Source organism: Meles meles, chromosome 16 (genome assembly GCF_922984935.1).
Source record: "Meles meles chromosome 16, mMelMel3.1 paternal haplotype, whole genome shotgun sequence".
NCBI classification, from domain to species: domain Eukaryota; kingdom Metazoa; phylum Chordata; class Mammalia; order Carnivora; family Mustelidae; genus Meles; species Meles meles.
In genome coordinates, this window is record NC_060081.1 from 56,522,596 (window position 1) to 56,546,313 (window position 23,718).

Consider the following 23,718-nt stretch of genomic DNA (forward strand, 5'->3'; position numbering starts at 1 on the left):
TCTATATTAAAACGAATGGAATTCTTACGAACATTCAAGGCACCATGCACTACTATAGGAAGAAGAATAAATTTTCTCTCGTGAAAGTATTTCGGAGGTCCAGCTGCGCGCCGTTCTGTTACCTGAAGCGACCTCTTATCTCTTCAGTTGGTACCACTTCTCCCGAATAATCCGGAGTCGAGCGTTCTGGGCTTTGTAGTAATTTCCTCATCAGACTTGTTCCAAAGGGGTCAAGCAGTTGCATGAGACTACATTTCCCAGGAGCCTCCCGGGCCGGTTGTTTGCTAGTCTCTCATCCTGACTTCCGGCGTCCTTGCGATCCTCTGGGCCAATCGGGAGGCTAAGGATTGCCGGTTCCCGCACTCTGATTGGTGCATTCGACTAGAGAGCCTGGGTTCAAATTTTCAACGGTACTGAATGAAGTCCCGCGACAGATCTTCCGGGCGCTCCGTTGTCAGAGCTGAGGTGAGGTGAGCCTTGGAGAGAAACGGGGACCAGCTGGGGTGCGGCCTGCCCTTTCCCTGATTTTCGAACGGCTGGAGGCCGCCAAGCCCGTAGCGCCTCCAAGCGCCTCTTGTCCCGGGCTTTTGAGGCGGTCGAATTGTGTGGGCGCCGCCCTGGCCAGGCGCGAAGGGAGTCGGGCTTCGGACGACCCTTCTCTTTGTGGCACAGGATTTTCCAGCGAAACGTGTCCCGACCGAGACTAGCGGGCTGCATCTGGAGGTAGAAGTGGCGGCCGGCCCTGGGAAATAGGAGGAAGTAGGGGTTGCGGGAAGCTGTAAGCTAGTAATGGTAACGACCATTGTTACCACGCACATATGAAATAAGCTTTCGCTGGACTAAGCACTCTGCGTGCGTTTTCTCACTTAATTGTCCCACGAAGCCAATGAAGCAGGTCCTATTCTTAGTCCCACTTTTTAGAGGAGGAAACTGAGGCCCACAATCCAGATTTCAAGAAATGGATGAAACAGCAGCCCCGCCCTCAAGAAGGGTGGCTTTGGTGGAGGAAAACAGATGTGGTCAACAGACGACTACATTTAAAAACTATTGTGTAAGAATAGGAAGGTAACAGATGGTGTGAGAACGTAATTGCGGGACTTTCATTCCAATTGGAGTTGTCTTTTTGTTTGGGATTTAAAATGCATCCTGTTTTATCTATATCTGCTTAGCCCTCTCCTTTGTAACGAATATCTAGGTATTACTGCCTTTCTAATTTCCTGTCCTAGAACATTTACAGATTGAAGAGGAAAGGACGAGTGTGAACCAGACTATAATATGGTAGGACTGTTTTGCCCCCTTTCCCTTGATGTGTGGTATCTTTGTCTCACATACTGTTTTCTCATAGTTAGTCCCAAGGCCTTGCCCCAATCAGCCCTGTTTAGGACCATTGAGGGCTCTGCAGATTTTGCTCAGAGGTCATTGCTTTATGTACTCCTAGATTCATTCAGCTTTACTTTGTCTTGACATCCTATGGCCTTTCTTATCAGATGCCAGAATTTGAATTATTGATTGCTATAATAAGGATATTCTTGGGCTGTGGTCTCAGTGTATCCTACCCCCTGTCAAGCCGCCTCTATCTCACCCTTGGTTGTTTTGAAGTAGCACTGTTAGGTGTGTTAGCTCAGTATTAAGTTGCCACTCTCAGAATAAAAATTTCTGTGGCTAATCAGCTCACTTAGCTAATTAATTGATTTTTGAGGGTGTACTGTGTGCTCAGATGTTAGATACTATGGATATTCAGATATATGATGTTCTCATGGGTTTTCTGGTATGCTTGAGGACAGAAGACTGATTCAAATTCACAAGTGATTATCTGAACAAGAAATGACAGCATTGGAGTACTGTAGTGTTATGTATTTGTAGGTGCCTGGCAAGGTAGAGGTGAGGGAGATCAGTGAGGCTTAAGACAGGCAAGGATGTCTTTGTGAAGCAGATGGGACCTCAACTGGCTCTTGATAAGCAGAGTTTGGTCAGACAAGAACTAGAACAGTCTTGGTGCACAGAAATTGCCCACTTACTATCTGCTGAATTGGATAGGCAGGAGGGCATTTTCTAAATTGACTACAAAATTGCAAGTATGAAAAACTGGATGTATTCAACTAGGTTGGTAAATTTGTTTAGACTTTTGGGGCGCCTGGGTGACTCAGTCGGTTAAGGGTCTGCCTTCAGCTCAGGTCATGATGCTAGGGTTCTGGGATCCTGTCCCACAGGATCCTTGCTCCTTGCTCAGCAGGGGCCCTGCTTCTCCCTCTCCCTATGCTGCTTCCACTCTCTCACTCCCTCTGTCAAATAAATGAATGCAATCTTTAAAAAACAACTTTATAACTTTTAATAAAATAGGGTGGTTTTGGCCAGCCTTATGCTTATGTCTGTATATTCCAAGCTTAATAAAATTAACTTATCCTACATTTGCAATTAGGCTTCTCCACGAGACAGGATTGTGTGGGAAAGTCCTTCATTTTTTGTTTAGGTGCCAGATGTTCAAAGTTCTTCCATATTACCTACATATTTTTTTCTTCAGCCTTACCTGGGTCTCTTCCCTCATTCTTTTTGAATTGCTGAGGAAGGAAAGAAGAAAGGAGAGCTCTAAATGCCCTTTGGCAAACTGAATTGTCTTTGCAATGAGTAAAGTTAGGAAATAGAATTGACCACTAGGAGAATGAACAGCCCAAAAACTCTATGAATAGGTCTGTATTTGAGACAGAGACCTAGAGATCAGTGGTTGGAGGTACTTGGTGCAAAAAGAATGGATAGCTGGGAGGGGTTCTGGTTATGTTCATTTGCATAGAGAGATTTGATTGGGAGGAAATTAGATTAGTGGGAAAGGAGCTTACTTTGGAAATGTTTAAAAAATACTATTAAAAAAAGATAATAAAAGTTTTTTTTTCTTTCCATATTACAAGTGTGCCTACTATTTGTCCTGATGTTTGAATAACACAGAAGTGTACACTATCATCCTTGGTGTTAGTGTTCCTAAATTGCGAATTTGGAAAGTTAGTTTTAGAGTGTGAGTATATAATATTAAAGACACCACGAGACAGCAATGTATACTCAAAACTTAAGCTGAGACAACAATTAAGTTTGGGGTAGATTTATGGTATTTATTTATTTATTTAAGATTTTATCCATTTATTTGACACAGAGAGAGAAAGAGATACACACAGAGAGAGAGAGACACGGCGAGAGAGGGTATACAAGCAGGGGGAGTGGGAGAGAGAGAAGCAGGTTTCCCCAGGCAGGGAGCCTGAAGCGGGGCTTGATCTCAGGACCCTGGGATCATGACCTGAGCTGAAGGCAGAGGCTTAACGACTGAGCCACTCAGGCGCCCCAGATTTATGCTATTTAGACCTTAGCTCTTAGAGGCACTCTTTGGTTTTGAGAGGGGTAATCTTTGGTGTTTTATAGCCTTTTCCTATTCTCTGTTAACCATTTTTACTACAGAGAGCATGAACCTGTTATATCACCTTTCTGTTTCTTCTAGGTTCTTTTTTTTTTAATTAATTAATTTTTATTTTTTAAAGAATTTTTTTAAGGTTTTATTTATTCATTTAACAGAGAGGGAAATACAAACAGGGAGAGCAGCAAGCACGGTGGGAGGGAGAAGCAAGCTCTCTGCTGAGCCAGGAGCTGGATGTGGGACTTGATCCCAGAACCCTGGGATCACCACCTGAGCCAAAGGCAGCCGCTTAACGAACTGAGCCACCAAGTGTCCCATCCAGGTTCTTGATAAGAAGTACTTGTTAGACTTCAGCATTTCAGAAGAGATATGGAAAAAGTATATTGCAACTCTGAATCAAGCCTGTAGGCAGGTGGACTGACGGATTAAATCACAGGTAAGGCTGTGTCCAAAGTGAGTTACATTAAAAAGGGATAAGAGGAACATTAATAATTACCATCAAAAGTGTTTAATATATCTTCAAAAGTAACATATTTTGGAAGAAAATCTATTTAATATGAAAAAGCAAAAGAAAGAACTAGTGCTCACTATCCTACCTCTCAGAACTATTTTTTTTTAAAGATTTTATTTATTTGACAGAGAGCGATCACAAGTAGGCAGAGAGGCAGATGGTGGGGTGGTGGGGAAGCAGACTCCTGCTGAGCAGAGAGCCCAATGCGGGGTTCTATCCCAGGATGCTGGGATCATGACCTGAGCTGAAAGCAGAGGCTTTAACCCACTGAGCCACCCAGGCGCCTCTCAGATAAACTATTGCTAACATTTTGATAGATTTCTTTCCAAAATTTTCTGTGCCCATATTTGGTTTTAAAAAAGTCATACATTAAAAATTTTCATTATATTTTTCAATGTAATAATTAGGTTATGAGCATTTTTTCATGTCATTAAAGTTTGCTACAACATTATTTTAAGATTTTTTTTGTCAGAGCGAGAGAATGAGAGAGTGTACACAAGCAGGGGGAGCAGCAGGCAGAGGGAGAAGCAGACTGCTGAGCAAGGAGCTCGGATGCAGGACTCTATCCCAAGACCCTGGGATCATGACCCGAGTGGAAGGCAGATGCTTAACGAGCTGAGCCATCCAGGCATTCCTCTACAACATAATTTTAATGGCTATGTGTTATTCCATTATATGGTTCTGCCGCAGTATTTTATGCAGTGAAATCATTGGTCAAAAGAATGCATATTTATTTATTTATTTAACAGACAGAGATCACAAGTAGACAGAGAGGTAGGCAGAGAGAGAGGAGGAAGCAGGCTCCCTGCTGAGCAGAGAGCCTGAAGAGGGGCTCAATCCCAGGACCCTGGGATCATGACCTGAGCCGAAGGCAGAGGCTTTAACCCACTGAGCCACCCAGGCATCCCGAATGCATATATTTTTTTTTTTTTTAAGATTTTATTTATTTGACAGAGATCACAAGCAGGCAGAGAGACAGGCAGAGAGAGAGAGAGAGAGGAAGGGAAGCAGGCTCCCCGCTGAGCAGAGAGCCCGATGCGGGGCTCAATCCCAGGACCCTGAGATCATGACCTGAGCCGAAGGCAGAGGCTTTAACCCACTGAGCCACCCAGGCGCCCCCCGAATGCATATTTTTAAGATGTGGGTACATAACACCAAATTGCCTCATAAGAAAATAATGTTGATTTACATACCCACTTAATAGTGTATATTTACACAGGCATAAATTTATATTTTAAAAATATGTGATACAGTCACATGGTACAAAACTCAAAATAGTATAAAAAGTTTTATAGTTAAAAATCTTCTTTCAACCCTGTCACTGACACTTGCTGGCATCCCATAAGCGATCACTTTTTGAGATTCTTAGGTACCTGTGTATCTACATCCCAAGAAGGATACCTTTTGTGTTTTTTTTGTTTTGATTTTTAAAGATTTTATTTATTTATTTGAGACGGTGAGAGAGGGAACACAGTACGGGGAGTGGGAGAGTGAGAAGCAGGCTTCCTGCTGATCAGGGAACCTGATGCAGGACTCAGTCCCAGGACCTGGGGATCATGACCTGAGCCGGAGGCAGATGCTTAACGACTGAGCCACCCAGGTGCCCTGCAAGAAGGATACCTTTTGAAGGATGTAAAAATCTTAAGGGGCGCCTGGGTGGCTCAGTGGATTAAGCCGCTGCCTTCGGCTCAGGTCATGATCTCAGGGTCCTGGGATCGGGCCCCGCATCGGGCTCTCTGCTCCGCGGGGAGCCTGCTTCCTCCTCTCTCTCTGCCTACCTCTCTGCCTACTTGTGATCTCTCTCTCTGTCAAATAAATAAATAAAAAAAATTAAAAAAAAAAATCTCCTTAAGACTGCATGACTGAGATTTCACTAGGAATGTATGCAGCCCCACCATCAACCCTTACAAACTCTTTTGGCTTCTTACTATTGAAACAGCAGAACACTTTGATATTCTGCAGAGATTTCCTAATATTCTTCAAAGATTTCCTTTTAGTATTCTACTTTGTGTCATTATTTGGTTTGAAGGTAAATGGCATCATTGATTTTTATCCAGGTTTTATTAGTTGTATAAGAGTAGGTTAGGGTTTATAGAGTTGTACGGATAAATTAAATAAAGCAGAACTGAGTTCATAAGCCATAACTCACAAGTTTGGGAGAGAGATGATAAAAAATATATGTGCTTGAGGTTTCTGGACAGTGATGAATTACAACAAGTGTCCATGTGTCCTGTGCTGACTTCTAAGTGCTTGGACAGTGAAGGATTGTCATTGGATTTTAAATTGACCCAATTTTGGAAGCTTCATGCATCTGTTTCTGTAAACAGATCCAATTTCAACATAGAAGTTAGCAAACATAAATGTGGAAACACAAAGTCCATTAACTTCCTTTAGACTTAGTTTGTGACTTTGATTAACAGTTGAAATTGCATGCTGGATTATGTTGCCATTTACTGACTCCTGCTAATCCCTTATGTAAAAAAAAAAAAAAATGTAGGTGTTTTTTCCCTGCGTAAGATGAAAATAACTCAACTCTATTTAACTTGTGGTACGGTAACAGGATCTCTTATCCCTTGTGAAAGTAGGAGAGGGTGTGCCTGGGGAAATGGCACCATTTGGGATGGGACCATTTAACTAATAGACTTCTAATGAAGTCTTGACTTACTTTTACTCTATTATATTACCAGTTGTTTAAGTCATGATTTTTCTTCCAGTAGAAATAGGTACAGTGCAGCTCACAAAGTGGATAGTGAAGTGCTTGAGAGCATTTGTCACACCAAAGTCTTTGTTTTGTTTAGGAGCTGCTAGTCTATGTCAACCTTGCTTAGAATGCACCCTTTTGCAGATTTCCCTCACCTCCTCTGAACCTGCATCTTTTGATTTATAGAGGTTGTCAAGGCTAGTTACTTTTGGTTTGGGAGTGAAGAGGAATAGGACATGATGGAGGTTAATTTCAAATGAATGTGGAAACAAGTTGCATTGCTTCTTTTGCAATCTTTCTCAGTTATGTGCTTCTCCCATATTTGTTTCCCATTTCCATTTTTCCCTTTCCTTAGAAAAAGTCAGTATGCATCCTTAGCTTGTAGAACTCTGCAGGATTGTCTGTATCTTTTTGTTGTTGTTGTTTGTGCATATCTTTTCTCCGTCTTTTTAAAGTTTTTGACAAGTATAGTCGACACACAATGCTACATTAGTTTCACTTTACAACAATGATTCAACATCTCTATAGGTTATGCTATGCTCACCACGGTCTGTATTTTTTTTTAAAGATTTTTTAATGTATTTGTTTGACAGAGAGAGATCACAAGTAGGCAGAGAGGCAGGCAGAGAAAGAGGGGGAAGCAGGCTCCCCGCTGAGCAGAGAGCCTGATGTGGGGCTCGATCCTAGGACCTTGGGACCATGACTTGAGCTGAAGGCAGAGGCTTAACCCACTGAGCCATCCAGGCGCCCCCACTGTCTGTATTTTTGAGTATCACTTCCACCATCTCCCCTTCTCTGCACTTCCACAGTGATCTTGGTTTTTTTCCCCTTTTGTAGCAAAGATCACCCTGTATCACAATTGTAGTCTCCACTCAAATATGAATTTCTTTCTTTTTTTTTTTTTTTTAAGATTTTATTTATTCATTTGACAGACAGAGATCACAAGTAGGCAGAGAGGCAGGCAGAGAGAGAAGAAAGGAAGCAGGCTCTCCACCAAGCAGAGAGCTCGACTCGGGGCCTGATCCCAGGACCCTGAGATCATGACCTGAGCGGAAGGCAGAGGCTTTGACCTATTGAGCCACCCAGGCGCCCCTCAAATATGAATTTCTTAAGGGAAGAGATTTTATATATCCTTTTATTTATTTATTTTTTTAAAAAAAGATATTTATTTGACAGAGAGACAGCGAGAGAGGGGACACAAGCAGGGGGAGTGGGAGAGGGAGAAGCAAACTCCGCACTGAGCAGGGAGCCTGACGTGGGGCTTAATCCCAGGACGCTGGGATCGTGACCTGAACCGAAGGCAGATGCTTAACGACTGAATGACCCAGGAGCCCCTATATGTATCCTTTTAGTCTTTGTTCTCTGGAAACAAAAATGAGCTATATGATACTATGATGGCTTTTAATAGGCAGTTCTAAAAGGAACCTAAGTAGTTCATAATATGGGAGAGGCTTTTTCCTCAGTTCTGTTGTAGGATTATTGGTCTGAAAGAGCTATTTCTTCACTCAGAATATTTCTAGTTTTGCAGGAGCCTAGAGCTGTGGTAGATTTAGATAATTTTGAAATGTGAAGCTGGTTCTCTTGCTTGGCAGTCTTATTTGTTTGGGGGAATGTGGTTGACGCATGTGCCTTTTTTCTTTCCTTTTTTTTTTTTGTTCAGTGAGACCTGTTGACAGAAATTCAATCTTGATTAAGGGGTGCAGGAAGGCATCCAGTTCCCATCATGCCTGGAGCTCTCTCATTTAAACGGTTGGCCCAGGCCCTGGGCTGTTCCTTTTCCCACTAGGCCTTGTGCTTTTTTAATTTTTGAAGGTTTCACATCTTAATTTTATTATTTGTGGGAGAAGCAGCGTGGTGAAACCGGCATAACCCAGTAGTTACTTTTGGTTTTGTTCATGTACTTGTGCTGTCACCTTTTATTGAAGAGTCAGACTTCTCAGTATATATATATTTTATTTACTTGTTCCCTTTTTAGTAGGGCTGGTGGGGATGATCTCCTGAATTGGTCATATTAGAACAAAGATAGCTTAAAAGAAGCTTTTTAGGGGCGCCTGGGTGGCTCAGTGGGTTAAAGCCTCTGCCTTCGGCTCAGGTCATGATCTCAGGGTCCTGGGCTCTCTGCTCAGTAGGGAGCCTGCTTCCCCCTCTCTCTCTTTGCCTGCCTCTCTGCCTACTTGTGATCTCTGTCTCAAATGAATAAATAAAATCTTTTAAAAAAAAGCTTTTTTAAAAAGAGGTAATGTTAGAAAAATAGTATTTTGGCTTTAAAAGTTTTCACCTAAATAAAAATTAGGCATATTTAAGTTTGGGCCCCTTGCCTTTTGACCCCCATCAATCAAATGCACTCTTAGACCTCAGAAGATATCCCTCCATCTGATTAAATACCCTCCTCTTTGTCTCTTTTACTCTAGAGTATCCACTGAGAGGTTCAGACTAACTTCCATCTTACGTAAAGCAAAAACTTTATATGCAAGAGTACAAACTAAGAAAAAGAGAAATTAAGGGGTGGTGTTTTACTTAGGGGATGATTCAGCTCAAAGCTTTCCCAGTGTATTTAGAATAGGATTCTTAATTTACCAGTATTCTTTTTTTTTAAATTTTTTTTTAAACGGATTTTTAAAAAATTTTTTAGATTTATTTATTTATTTATTTATTTGACAGACAGAGATCACAAGTAGGCAAAGAGGCAGGCAGAGAGAGACAGAGAGGAGGAAGCAGGCTCCCTGCCGAGCAGAGAGCCTGATGCGGGACTCGATCCCAGGACCCTGGGACCTCGAGCCGAAGGCAGAGGCTTTAACCTACTGAGCCACCCAAGCGCCCCTACCAGTATTCTTTTATGAACAGTTTTTCAGGAATACTTATAGTTATATGTAAAGCAGAGTTAATATTTGCATTTGTCTGACAGATTAGTATGATTTGGTTACATACTTCATCTTTGAAGTAATGTTATAGGAAAAACCTGTGCATTATAGCAACTCTAGATTTTTGGAATCTCACAGACCTGGTCTTAAAACTCAACACTGCTACATACTAGTTGGTAATCTTGGAGTAGGTTAATTACTGTTTACCTGTTTCCTTATTTGTAAAATGGTCATGATGATATCTACCTTGTATATTGTTGATGAAGTTTAAATGAGATGATTTATATCAAGTGCCTGGTACATTTCTTGGCCTATAGTAAACAGTATTTGGAAGTTATTATCTACAAATGGTTTTATCCCTTGTTCCTTAACATTTCCTATTGAACTACATAAATATCTATCTTTTAAATAAATATGAGAGTAAATAAATAAAAACAAACAAATAAATACATAAAAATAGGGGCACCTGGGTGGCTCAGTGGGTTAAAGCCTCTGCCTTCGGCTCAGGTCATGATCCCAGGGTCCTGGGATCGAGCCCCACATCGGGCTCTCTGCTCCGCAGGGAGCCTGCTTCCTCCTCTCTCTCTCTGCCTGCCTCTCTGCCTACTTGTGATCTCTGTCTGTCAAATAAATAAATAAAAATATTAAAAAAAAAAAACCATAAAAATACACACACACAAAGAGAGGTTCCTGACTGTCTCAGTTGATAGAGCACATGGCTCCTGATCTTGGTGTTGTGAATTTGAGCCACATGTTGGGCATAGAGATTACCTAAAGAAAAAAATCAAGTAAATATGAGAGGTGATAGATCTGAGTTCAAATGCTGGCTTTGCTACTTCATAGCTGTGTGGCCATGAATAAGTAGTAAGTCTCTCCTTGCCTCAGTTTTCTCACCTGTAAAATGAAGAAGATAATAACAGTACTTAAACTTCATAGGATTATTGGAGGATTTAGTGAATTAATACATGTAAAATGCTGTGGAAAACAGTGTCTGGCATGCCATAAGTACTCAATAATTAATAGCTATTATTATTTTTAACTTTTTTCAAGTTTATATACTTTTTTCTTAAGTCAATACCCAGGAGCATTTTGTTTTTATACAGAGACAATTAAAAAAAGGATGGATAACATTTGGATAAGTGAAGTTAGTAGCCAATTTATAGACCACATAAATGGGAAACGTTATTTCCAAAAATCAAGAGGTTTAGCAATTATTGCTGGATTACCAAGAGTACTTAATTAACAAAAAATTCCCCCCCAAAAATTTCAGAAAGCCCAGTGACTTATGGACTGTATACATCAATTTAGGGGGAAATAAATACTGCTTAACTAGTTCTTTAAACTGAAAAGGTATACATTTATAAAACATATTCAAGGAGTATAAAAGTTCATATAGTGAAAAATCTTCCCCTGACCCAGAACTCCTAGCTCTCTTCCCAGACCCAAATACTGTTAACACTTTTATGTCTCCTTCCACAATAGTCTTATGTGTGAACAAAGGTATATATGAGTCCCTCTGCTTCTTTTTAACATGAATGGGAGTATGCACTTTTATGTTTTGCTTTTCTTAATAGCTCTTGGAAGCTCATTGTGTACACATGTCATCACATATGCAAAGTTACCTAATATTAAAGTTACTTAATATTTATTATATGATTGTGCCATAATTTATTCAACCAATCTTCTATTGGTGGAATTTTGGTTTTTAGTTTTTTGGCTTTTATGAACAATACTATGGTATTTTTACATTTGGCAAGCTCTATCAAAAAGAAAAATACAGTTGCCATCTAAAGAGGGTAGCTGTTTAGCTCCATAATTAAAAAAGGAAAGAAGAGTGTGAGGGTTAAATTTGAATACTTTCCAGGTGGTTTTTCAGTAGCATGCTTTGGTGGAAATCATGATTTTTAGGAAGCTAATTGGGGTTGTTGCATATTACATTCCTGCCTCTTCCCTCCCCCAATTTTAGTAGTCTTCATTACATTCCTGCCTGGGAAGTGTTCCCAGTGACCTGGGTTAGGCATTAAGATCATGGGAATCCAAGATTTTCCCATGTCTTCCAGCATGTTTGTTCACAAGAACAGGAAAACTTATTCCTTGCAGCAGGGGAATTTTAACCACTGTCAGTCACTGGGGAATCTTTCAGTGAGGGTCCTTTGAATACAAATGTGGTCAAGGAGAGGAGAGGTATCAGTAGGTCAAAAGGCAGTGATGATACTGTAAGAACAGTAGCACTATAAAAGAATTTTATAGCACTTGAAATGCTTTCTCATTTGTTTATGGCAAGTAGGTAGGCAAAAAGGTACAGTGACTTGCCATTGCCATCTGTATCTAGTAAATGCCAGAGACAGGTCTAGAACTCCAGACTTCTATGTTAGTTGGGATTGTTTTGGGCTATAAATGACAGAAAATGTGACTATAATGACTCATACAAAAAGTATTATTGTCTGGAGGTAGGTGGTTGCTGATATTTGATCAGTGGTCAGGTCAGTAGCTGCTATATCTTGCATTTGCAAGAAGAAAGGTGAAGGAGGAGGACAGGAAAAGGCTGTGGTTGTATCAGGATAGTTAAGTTTTCCTGTGAATCCCTCAGCAAATTCCTACTTTGTTCTCATTGGCCAGAACTGTCCATGGCCACTCCAAGCCTGGAAGGTGGTGATCAAAGTGGTGACTTTCATTATAATAGTAGGTGCTTCCTACTATTTAGATGATGTTCAAAGAAAAATATTTAATCATAGCTTAAGGCATATTAATTTCTAATTCTCTTTATACTTATAGCTTATACAGTGTAATTTAAATATTTTTTAAAAGATTTTATTTATTTATTTGAGAGAGAATGAGTGAGAGAGAGCATGAGAGAGGAGAAGGTCAGAGGGAGAAGCAGACTTCCCAAGGAGCTGGGAGCCCAATGTGGGACTCAATCCTGGATGTCCAGGATCATGACCTGAGCCGAAGGCAGTCGCTCAACCAACTGAGCCACCCAGGCGCCCTAATTTAAATATTTTTAAAAGTTGAATGAAAGTTTATTTTTTGTTTTATTTATTTTTATCTTTTAAAAAAGATTTTATTTATTTATTTATTTGGCAGAGACAGTGAGAGAGATCACAAGAAGGGGGATGAGTAGAGGGAGAGGAAGAATCAGGCTTTCCACTGAGCAGGGGGCCCGATATGGGGCTTGATCCCACGACCTTGGGATCATGACCTAAGCCAAAGGCAGATGCTTAGCCAACTGAGCCACCCAGGCACCCCTAAAACCTTTTTTTTTTTTTAAGATTTTATTTATTTATTTGACAGAGAGAGAGAGAGATCACAAGCAGTCAGAGAGGCAGGCAGAGAGAGAGGGGAAACAGGTTCACCGCTGAGCAGAAAGCCCGACGGAGGGGGGCGCTCAATCCCAGGGCCCTGAGACCATGACCTGAGTCGAAGGCAGAGGCTTAACCCACTGAGCCACCCAGGCGTCCCCCCAAAACATTTTAAAATTTAAACTCAATTAATTAACATATGATGTATTATTGGTTCTAGAGGTACAGGCCTGTGATTCATTAGTCTTATATAATACCCAGTGCTCGTTATATCACATGCCCTCCTTAATGTCCATCACCCAGTTACCCCATCCCTTTATCCCCCTCCCCTCCAGCAACACTCATAGTTTCCTATGATTAAGGGTCTCTTACGGTTTGTCTCCCTCTCTGGTTTCATCTTGTTTTATTTTTTCCTCTCTTCCCCTATGATCCTCTGTCGTTGTTGTTGTTGTTTTTTTTCCAAATATTTTATTTATTTGACACAGAGAGAGACAGATCACAAGCAGGCAGAGCAGCAGGCAGAGGGAGAGGGGGAAGCAGGCTCCCCGCTGAGCAGAGAGCCCAACAAATCCTGAGATCATGACCTGAGCCGAAGGCAGAGGCTTTAACCCACTGAGCCACCCACTCTGTTTTGTTTCTTAAATTCCACTTATCAGTGAAATCATATGATAATTATCTTTCTCTGATTGACTTATTTTGCTTAGCACGATGTAATTTAAATATTACATACCATCTTATTTATTGGGTGTGCCAATAAATAAGCTTAGCTCCTATCTAGATTTAAGTTCCTTTGTATCTGAGACTAGATCTACTTTGTATGAGACAGAGTCTTATCCTTGGGTATTAGTGAGAAAGGAGCTCCAGTATCATCAAGCCTCTATCTTTAGGCCCCTAGTGAGTGTATAGTAAGAGTGGACTGCTAACAAATAGCTTATTGAGTTAAATTGAACAATGAAAGTAGAAATAGGGGAAAGTGAAAAATTTAGAATGAGAATAATAAGGACTCCTCTATTCAGACTATGGAGCATGGATCTACTAGGAAATACAGTACTATTATGCAGTTAAAGGCCTTATTATGTTAATATGCTTCTCTAATTCACAGGGTGAGAGGGCAGAATAATGTGGAAAGAACATTGTAAAGGAGTTAGGAGCCTCTGTTCTAGATCTACTTCTGCTATTATGTAACTGTGCGATATTGGGCAAGGCATTTCTCTCTTCAGCTTCCTCTTGTAGGATGGGAATAATAATTGCTGTTTTACAGGATTGTTGAGAGTATTAGAAATAGTATGAATTTAGTACTTCATGGCACCTGGTACATATAATAAGTACCTTTGGTAACGGTTTTTACCATGATTGTTAGTATTTCTGTTATGTGACCTTGAAAGAGCCTTTTTTGCTTTAATCCTTATCTATAAACTGCAAAAGTTAGGTGTTGTTTAAGATTCCTCCCAATTCTCCAAAATAATCATATTTCTACCTAAGTACCTCAACTGGGGCATTGTTATAAAGATGTCCGTGGAGTTCTGGCTGCAATGAGTTAATAGGAGAGACCATGGGAATATGAAGTTCTCTGGTATATAGATTGATGTCATTAAGTAAACCAAGTATTTATTAGAACAAATATTTCTGAGTCACTCAAGTACCTTCTGAATTACTCCAGTCCACTGAGAGAAGCTAATGAAATATTGGCAAACCACTGAGCAATGAAGTTGGGTGTAACTAAGCTCACAATTTATCTCAGAGAATAGGGATGGTGGTATAATATAAAGAAAATGAGCACTGAGAGTTATTAGTGCCCAGAACTGGTGATGGTTTAGGGAACTGGCATACCTCTCTGGTAATACAAGTGACTGTTGCTCTTTAGAGGAACATTTCCACATAAATGCAGCCATTCCATTTTTTTTTTTTCAAGGTTTTATTTATTTATTTGAGAGAGAGAGCACAAGCTGGGGCGGGGAGGTGAAGGGTCTGAGGGAGAGGGAGAAGCAGACTTCCCGCTGAGCAGGGAGCGTGATGCAGGGCTTGATCCCAGGACCCTGGGACCATGACCTGAGCCTAAGGCAGACACTCAACTGACTGAGCCATCCAGGCACCCCAGATAGTCTTCTAGTAGTGTCTTTAAAGTAAAAATATTGGCAAATACCTAAAAATATGGGATAAGTAAATTACGGTACAGTCATCAATTGATAAAATGCCTGTATGTATTGACATGAAAAACGTTCAAAATATGTGAAGCAGATTCATATATATGTGTGTATGTGTGTAGAAAGAATGAGAGAGATAGATTGAAATAGTGACATTGTAGATTATTATTTTTTTAATAAAAGATGTTTTTGTGATCTAATTTCTTTAATGAGCATGCATTTTTATAATAAAATAAAAGCTTAAAGAAGATACTTAATAAATGTATATTCAAGTGATTACTGGAATCTACTTCCCTTCCAAGATACAGAATACTTAAGTACGTGAAGACTAATGGCTCACTGAGTTTCATAGGGAAATTATTTGCCAGTGACTGTGTCCTTCAGGCTGTTTTTCAGACTACTTTCTTAACTATTTTCTTAACCACAGAGGGCTAGAGTGGGGATTGACTTTAAACTCACACAGGTTTCTACAGGGCAGTGTAGAACTTTGTATATAGGAGTAGGGATGGGCGCCTATCTTTGACTTGTTCCTTTGATCTAATCGGCATGTGCCTTTTATGTATTTTTTTTTTTAAAGATTTTATTTTTAGCAATCTCTACACCCAATGTAGGGCGTGAACCTATAACCCTGAGATCAAGAGTCACATTCTCTACCTACTTAGACAGCCAGGCATCTCTTTTTATGTATTTCTTAAAGTTTTTCTTTTCATGCCCAGGAATAGTATTTTTATGAAGATATTTCTAAGAAAAGAAAGCCTGTAGTTGGCAAAATATATTGAGCTCTTAACTATATATAAGATCCTGTTATAAGTACCTTGACGGATGAGGTATATACAAGTGAGTAAAATCCATCCTTGTTCTCAGGAACTTACAGTCTTCTAGGAGAGGCATTTGTATAGTTAACTAACATAAAATTGGATGGTAAACAAAGCACTATGGCTTTGGAGAGGCAACAGTTCCTATGATAGGTGGAGCGTGGGAAAGTTTGTAGAGAATTAAATTGAACTTTGAATGATAAGTAAAATTTTATTATTTATTTATTTAAGATTTTATTTATTTATGACAGAGATAGAGAAAGAACATGAGCAGGGTGAGCTAGATGGGGAGAAGCAGACTCCCTGTTGAGCAGAGAGCCTGATATGGGGCTTGATCCCAGGACCCTGGGATCGTGACCTGAGCCGAAGGCAGACGCTTAACAACTGAGCCACCCAGGTGCCCCGATGAGTAAGATTTTAGTTGGTAGATATAAAATTTAATGGCGTGTTTCAGAAATTGAATTATTCAGGACAGAAATTGGATTATTCAGGGCAGAGAGAGAGAGTAAATTGGATATTGGAGAGGCTAGAAGTGAGAAAATGGTAGATCAAGGGAAAATAAAATAATTAATGTAAAACACCTAATATGATGCTTGCCTGGCATGTTGTAGGTACTCATCAAACTTTGCCTCTTTCTGATTCCAACATATTTATCTCAAGGGGTGTCTTCAAGTTACCAAAAAAGAAAATTTGTCTTTGGGCTGCCTGACTGTCAGTATAGAATGCGACTTTTCATCTTGGGATTTGAGCCTCACATTGGGTGTAGACATTGCTAAAAAAACAAAAAACAAAACAAAAAAAACTTTAAAAAAGAAAAAAAAGAGAAGTTAACATTTATTTATTTGCTTGTTTATTTATTTATTTGACAGAGATCACAAGTAGGCAGAGAGGCAGGCAGAGAGAGAGGGGGGCGGGAAGCAAGCTCCCTGCTGAGCAGAGAGCCCAACAAGGGACTGGATCCGAGTACCCAGAGATCATGACCTGAGCCAAAGGCAGAGGCTTAACCCACTGAGCCACTCAGGTGCCCCAGAAGTTAACTTTTAGTTAGGTTTGAAAAGTTAGGCAACTTGTCCAGGTCATTTTCAGAATTGCACATGTAGTAGTAAAGACAAAGTACCTGCTGGGGAATCAGTACCTTAGATTAATGTACAACTGAGTTTCTGAACCATTTCTTTCATTAGAAGGTGATCTGTTGAAAGAAGTGACACGAGTATTGGAGAAAATCTGCTCTTCGGTGCCAAGGCAGGGGACAATGTCACAAGTTAAAACTTCCTATTCCTATGACGCTCCCATGGACTTCATCAATTTTACCTCTTTGAATGATGAGGAAGATACCCAAAACATAGATTCTTGGTTTGGTAAGTATAGATTTTCTCTGGCCATTCTAAGGGTTAGTGGCTTGCTTTGTTCTGAGTACCTTTCAAAAAATAGAAGGAATTGCAAGAAAATAACTATAATGTAAATTTTTGTTTGCACCAACATACTTTATCATCCATAATAATAATAATAATAATGGACTATCAGTACAAATTAATGTTATTTTGTAGTTAAGAATGATAAGTGTTTAATCTTTAGGGATATATGGGAAAATCCAGATGAAACAAAGTTCAGTGAAACTCTAGGATTCAAAACATGTCTGTCGTGATGGCAGCCATGTAAAAACTTGCTCTACTATCATTGGGCACAGAATATAATATTATAGCTAGGATATCGACATTTATAGACTCTACCTATCTTACTCAGATTTCCTCAATTTCGCTTGTACTCATATTCATGCAGTAAGTTCTATGCAACTTTTAATCACTTGTGTAGGTTTGTGTATCTATTCCCACTGTCAAGATATTAAGCAGTTCTAACAGATCTAATATCACAAGGATTCTTGTGTTACTTTTTTGTAACTGCAGTTACCTCTCTCTTGCTTTGATTTACCAATTCTTTTTTGGCTGGAGGGATTATGCTACTTAGAACCCAATCCCCAAGCAGATGGGATCGCCTGATGTTGGGTCATGTGATTTGACACAAACTCTGACACCATTCCAACAATAAATAAGGATGTGGTTATATTTTCATATTACTTTGTAATAATATGGTGAGATCACTGATATGTCAAGTTAGTAGTTCCTAGAATCTCCTCATTTTTTTCTTTCTCATGTCTTTATCCTCCATATTAAAAGAAAATCAGTATGTGATGGGAGAAAAAAATGAGTCCCTTGCAGCTGCACTTATTACTTATAATGCAGTATCCAAATAAAATGGCACAGGCCATTCTCTTCTTTAATAGTATGCAGTGGGAATCCTGAGAGGAGGGATCTGTTGAAAGTGGTGTTGAGGAAGGGTGGAGAAGAGGGCCAGCTGCCCTACAGGGGTGTTCCCTGTGTCTCTGCTTTACTGAAACCCCAAGGAGAAGTCTGGGTTTTCTATTCCTTTATCTAAGTTTCTTTAAAAAAAAAACAACAGGGGCGCCTGGGTGGCTCAGTGGGTTAAAGTCTCTGCCTTCGGCTCGGGTCATGGTCCCAGGGTCCTGGGATCGAGCCCCGCATCGGGCTCTCTGCTCGGCAGGGAGCCTGCTTCCTCCTCTCTCTCTCTGCCTGCCTCTCTGCCTACTTGTGATCTCTCTCTCTGTCAAATAAATAAATAAAATCTTTAAAAAAAAAAAAACGAAAAACAAAAAACAAGATAGGAAATATTAGTACAATGATAATATTAAATATAATGTAGAAGAAAAATTAACCCCACTGTTCTTTCAAAACCACCTTGTTCTAATAAATTATTTTCTAATTCTCTTCCAAATAATCGTATCTCTTTACATATTTGCAGTCAGGGTATGCATGCTCAGTGTAATTGCTGGGCGTCACCACATTCCTAAAGCTTCTGTCTGTTGATAGGCTTTTGGTAGAAGAGACCTTTCACTGCTTTGGGTTAACTTTTGGGCACAGCAGAACCTAAGATAAAATTCCTGAGAATTTTATGTGGCAAGAGGCACAGTGGCAAGAGGTCTGTTCCATCCTCACACACCCACCTCTTGCCACTGTGGGTGAGGAACCTCAACTCAAATAGACCATAGTACTTCCCTTGTAAGCCCTGCAGATCTTACTGGCTACAGTTTTCTTTGAGAAGAACATGATGTATTAGGCCAGTTCATGCTTGAATGGTCCAAATGTGTATCAAGTAAAAGTAAGTAGCTATTCACAATGCAGAGTCTGCACTTCTTTTCTATGATACATTGTTCAGTGTTGCCAGTGTTTCAGTGGTAGTTTTGATAGTTTTTACAGTCTCTATTTCTGACGTATAATGTGTACTCATTTCTTTTTTATCACTAGAACTTTGTACTTGCCAAATGAATTACAAGTGTACCAGTAGAAGGGTTTAGGCCCCACTTAAAAAAATGTGCAGGGTACTGATTTATTTTACTTCCTTGCAGATTGCTTAAATGATGACACTCTTACCTTTTCACAGAGGAGAAGGCCAATCTGGAGAATAAGTTTCCTGGAAAGAATGGCATAGCAGGGCTTTTTCAGGTCAAAACCCCTCTGAGGAAGCCTAATCCTCAGCAAGCTATTGTCATGCCTTTGAGACCAGGTAAGAAAGATCATCTTAGAAAAAAGGTCTTTGATAGAATGGTGAAACAGGAAAAAAAAAAAAAAGAATGGTGAAACAGTGTATTAAGAGCCTGAGGGATCTGGGGAATTACCTTAATGTTGTATCCTTTGGTTTATTATTGGTGAAGTGGGCTATTTCATTTCATGGTGAATGTGACATTAATGATGATGCACTATACTTTTTTTTTAAATCTCTTAGAACTTAAGCTAACATTGACTTTTATTGCCAGATATATAACTCTTTTCTTTTTATGACAAGATTTACCCTAACCTGAGTCTGACTGGGAACAAAACAGCAGGAGAGAAGAACGTACTGTTTGCCATTGTACAAGGATTCTTTGAGTCATGCATCTGATTTTAAAAGATAATTGACATTTAGATTGGTGGTTACTAAGTCCGGAGAATATTGTCTGTTTGATCAGAACAAAAGAAGCTTTTTTTTTTTTTTTAAGAACAAAAGCACTTTTAAAGAGATCATACTTAAAAATGATTCTTTTTTTGAAATAATAGCTATATTTAGATATAATTCACCTGTACAAATCACCTAAAGTTACATTTCCGTGGGTTTGGTTTTTTTTTTGTTTTAAAGACTTTATTTATGTATTTGATGGAGAGATCACAAGTAGGCAGAGAGGCAGGCAGAGAGAGAGAGAGAGAGAGAGAGAGAGAGAGGGAAGCAGGCTCCCTGCTGAGCAGAGAGCCCCATGCGGGACTCGATCCCAGGACCCTGAGATCATGACCTGAGCCGAAGGCAGCGGCTTAACCCACTGAGCCACCCAGGTGCCCCAAGTTGCATTTCCATGGGTTTGTTTTTTTTAATGGCTTCGTTTTTATTTTATTTTATTTATTTATTTTAAAAATTATTTTTATTAACATAAATGTACTATTTGCCGTAGGGGTACAGGTCTGTGAATCATCAGGCTTACACATTTCATAGCATGTACTGTAGTCCATGTTTTTTTATACTACATTCATAGAGTATTATACAGCCATCACCACAATTAATTTCGAACATTTGAATATGACTCTAATAGATAAATCTGAAGCTGGCTTCAATTAGACCATTAACTAGAGGAGTCATACCAGGAAATAGCTGTATTTTTAGTGAACTTTTCTAGTTTACAAAGTCTAAGCTGCTAGGATGACTTTCAAATAATTAATTCATGAGTACAGATGACATCTGTTGAATTTGGGATCAGGACAAGGACCCTGAATTTTTGCATCCACTCTCTTTCTTATAGAAGGGATTAGAAGGGTATGGCATGTTTCACTTGACATGCTTAGAATGCCTGTGACCTGAGTGCTGTATCATCAGGTGAATTTCATTAGTTCATTATGTGTGGCAGATTTTCTGTTGCTTTGGTGATCTTTGTACTTTCTTGAATTGAAAGAATATATAATACTACCTAATTTGTCAGTTCAAGACTGTTTTGTCAATGGTGTGCCCCAAAGCAAGAGACTTCTGCTGGGCCTGTCGTGTGCCAAAGACCACACACACTGCTTACGTCCATGCCCCTTAGGCCCCTCAGAGTCTGTGTTCTTTCATATTACATATTCTCACCTATTAGTTTTGTTCCCTCTGCCTCTTAATATATATGAAAATTTCCTACTCATCATTCAAGGTCCAGCTCAAATACCCTTTTTTCTCTAACTAATTTCTTGTATTTGTGTTCCCAAAGTTCTTTTCATACCTCTACTTTAATTTCAATTTCCTATTGTATTGCTAATACAAAGGCATACAATTAATTTTTATATACTGATCTTTTATCCTGCTACTTCTAAACTCACTTAATAATTTTAGTAGGTTTTTGTAGACTCCATCAGATTTCTTTTATTTATTTCATTTTAAAGATTTTATTTATTTGAGAGAGAGAGAATGTGAATGAGAGAGATAGAGAGCATGAATGTGCATGCACAAGCTGTGGGCGGGGTTGGGGGAAAGGGAGAGGAAAAGGCAGATGCCCGACTGAGCAGGAAACCAGAGGGGGTTTCTATCCCAGGACCCTGGGATCAGGACCTGAGCCGAAGGGAATGCTTAACCAACTGAGCCACCCAGGTTCCCCTAGATTCCATTAGATTTCAGATGATCATGTCACCTGCAAATATCCCTTATTTATTTATTTATTTTTGCAAATATCCCTTTTATATCTTTTTCTTGCATATTGCACTGACTAGAGCCTTCAGTAAGATATTGGATAGGAGTGGAAAGGGTAGACATGCCTGTTGTGGCATTTAGGTTTTCACCATTAAATATGACATTAACTGTAGTTGGGGTGTCTGGGTGATTTAGTCAGCTGAGCATCTGAGTCTTGATTTTGACTCAGGTTGTGATCTCAGGGTGGTAGGATTGAGCCCCACCTCAGGCTCTGCACTCAGCCTGGAGTCTTCTTGTTCCTCTCCTTCCCACTCTGCCATCCCCTCCCTCACCTGTGAGTGGGGTGGGTGTGTGTGTGTGTGTGTGTGTGTGTGCATGTGTGTGTGTCGGCGCGCATGCTCGTTCTCTCACTTTCTCTCTCAAATAAAATCCTTAAAAAAGTGTGCTGTTAACTATAGTTTTTTTTCATAAATACCCTTAATCAGGCTGAAGAAGTTCCTGTCCTTGTTTTGTTGATAATTTTTATTTGTCATGGATGTGAGATTTTTGTCAGATGCATTTTCTGCTTATATTGAGATGATTATATGATATTTTTCTTTTTTTGGTCTGTTAATATGTTAAATTGCACTAATTTTCCAAAGTTAAGCCAACCTTGCATTTCTGGGATGAGCTCCAGTTGGTCATGATGGTATTTTTCTGTTTTTAGGCTCAGTTTGCTACATTGTTGTCGAGAATTTTTCTTATATTATTGATGAGGGATATTGGTCTGTGGTTTTCCTTGTGATGCCTTTGTTTGATTTTGATAGAATAAAGCTGGCCTTACTTTAAATATTCCCTTCTTTTCATTTTCCCTGGAAGAATTTTCATGGAATTGATACATATATTTTTTAAAGATTTTATTTATTTATTTGACAGACAGAGATCACAAGTAGGCAGAGAGGTAGGCAGAGAGAGAGGAGGAAGCAGACTTTCCACGGAGCAGAGAGCCCGATGCGGGGCTCGATCCCAGGACCCTGGGATCATGACCTGAGCTGAAGGCAGAGGCTTTAACCCACTGAGCCACCCAGGCGCCCCATCAAATTGATATTATGTCTTAAATGTTTGGGAGAATCACCATTGAACCCAACTGGGTCTGAAGTTTTCTTTGTAGAAACGTTTTTAACTACAAATTCAATTTCTTTCTTTTTTTTTTTTTTTAAGATTTTTATTTATTTATTTGACAGAGATCACAACTAGACAGAGAGGCAGGCAGAGAGAGAGGAAGGGAAGCAGGCTTCCCTGCTGAGCCGAGAGCCGGATGGAGGGCTCGATCCCAGGACCTTGGGATCATGACCTGAGCCTAAGGCAGAGGCTTTAACCCACTGAGCCACCCAGGCACCCCTACAAATCCAATTTCTTTAACAGATATAGGTTATCTCTTCTTGAGTGAGTGTTGGTAGTTTGTGTTTCTACTAGTTCCAAATTACCTGTTATTTAGAAGTATGTTATTAATTTCAAATATATGGAGGGGGATTGGTTCTAGAAATCGTCTCTGTTACTGATTTCTTGAGGGATTTAACTCCATTGTGGCTAATGAACATTACTTGTGTGACTTGAATCCTTTTAAGTGTTTTGTTTCATGGCCCAGAATATGGTCTGTCTTGGTAAATATTCTGTATGCACTTCAAAAGAATGTGTATTCTGCTGTCATTGAGTGAAGAGTTACATCAATGTCAATTTGGATCAAGTTGGTTGATAGTGTTGCTCAAATCTTCTATTTCCTTATTGATCCTTCTATCTAACTGTACTGTCTGTTATTGAAAATGGGGATATTGAAATCTTCAACTATACTGTTGAATTGTCTATTTCTCCTTTTAATTTTTTCAGTTTTTCCTTTATGTATCTGGGGCTTTGTTATTTTATATATATATGTTTGCTATTGTTATGTCCTCCTGATGAGTTGACTGCAACATATTTTTGTTAATGAAGTTTTATTGAATACAGCCTTACACAATTGCTCATATGACTTAGAATCTTACTGATTTTTCTGTCAATTTGTTCCATAAATTAGCGGGAGAGATTGAAATTTCAGGCTATACTCATGGTTTTTTCTATTTCTTCTTCTACTTTTTGCTTTCTGTGTTTGTCTCTTATTAGGTACATACATATTTAGGTTGTTTTGGCATCTTGAGGAATTGATCATTTTATCATTTTGAAATGGTCATCTTTATCTTTGGTGGTATTTTTTGCTCTGAAATCTGTGTTGTCTGATGTTATATCCATTCCAGTTTCCTTTTGATTAGTGCTAGCATGATGT

The 23,718-nt window shown here is 39.5% G+C and overlaps 1 protein-coding gene across 6 annotated transcripts in view; it reads left to right on the forward strand.

Moving 5' to 3' along the window:
* The first annotated feature begins 425 nt into the window (after nucleotides 1-425).
* TPX2 (TPX2 microtubule nucleation factor) overlaps nucleotides 426-23,718 on the forward strand; it is a 63,696-nt gene continuing 40,403 nt past the window's right edge. For 3 of the 6 annotated variants that reach the window (XM_045981788.1, XM_045981793.1, XM_045981794.1), the window contains exons 1-3: nucleotides 477-723; nucleotides 16,910-17,086; nucleotides 19,185-19,307. In XM_045981788.1, coding sequence (XP_045837744.1) covers nucleotides 16,981-17,086; nucleotides 19,185-19,307 — 229 coding nt within the window. In that variant the 5' untranslated portion in view covers nucleotides 477-723; nucleotides 16,910-16,980. The other 3 variants (XM_045981789.1, XM_045981792.1, XM_045981790.1) reach the window with 3 other exon arrangements.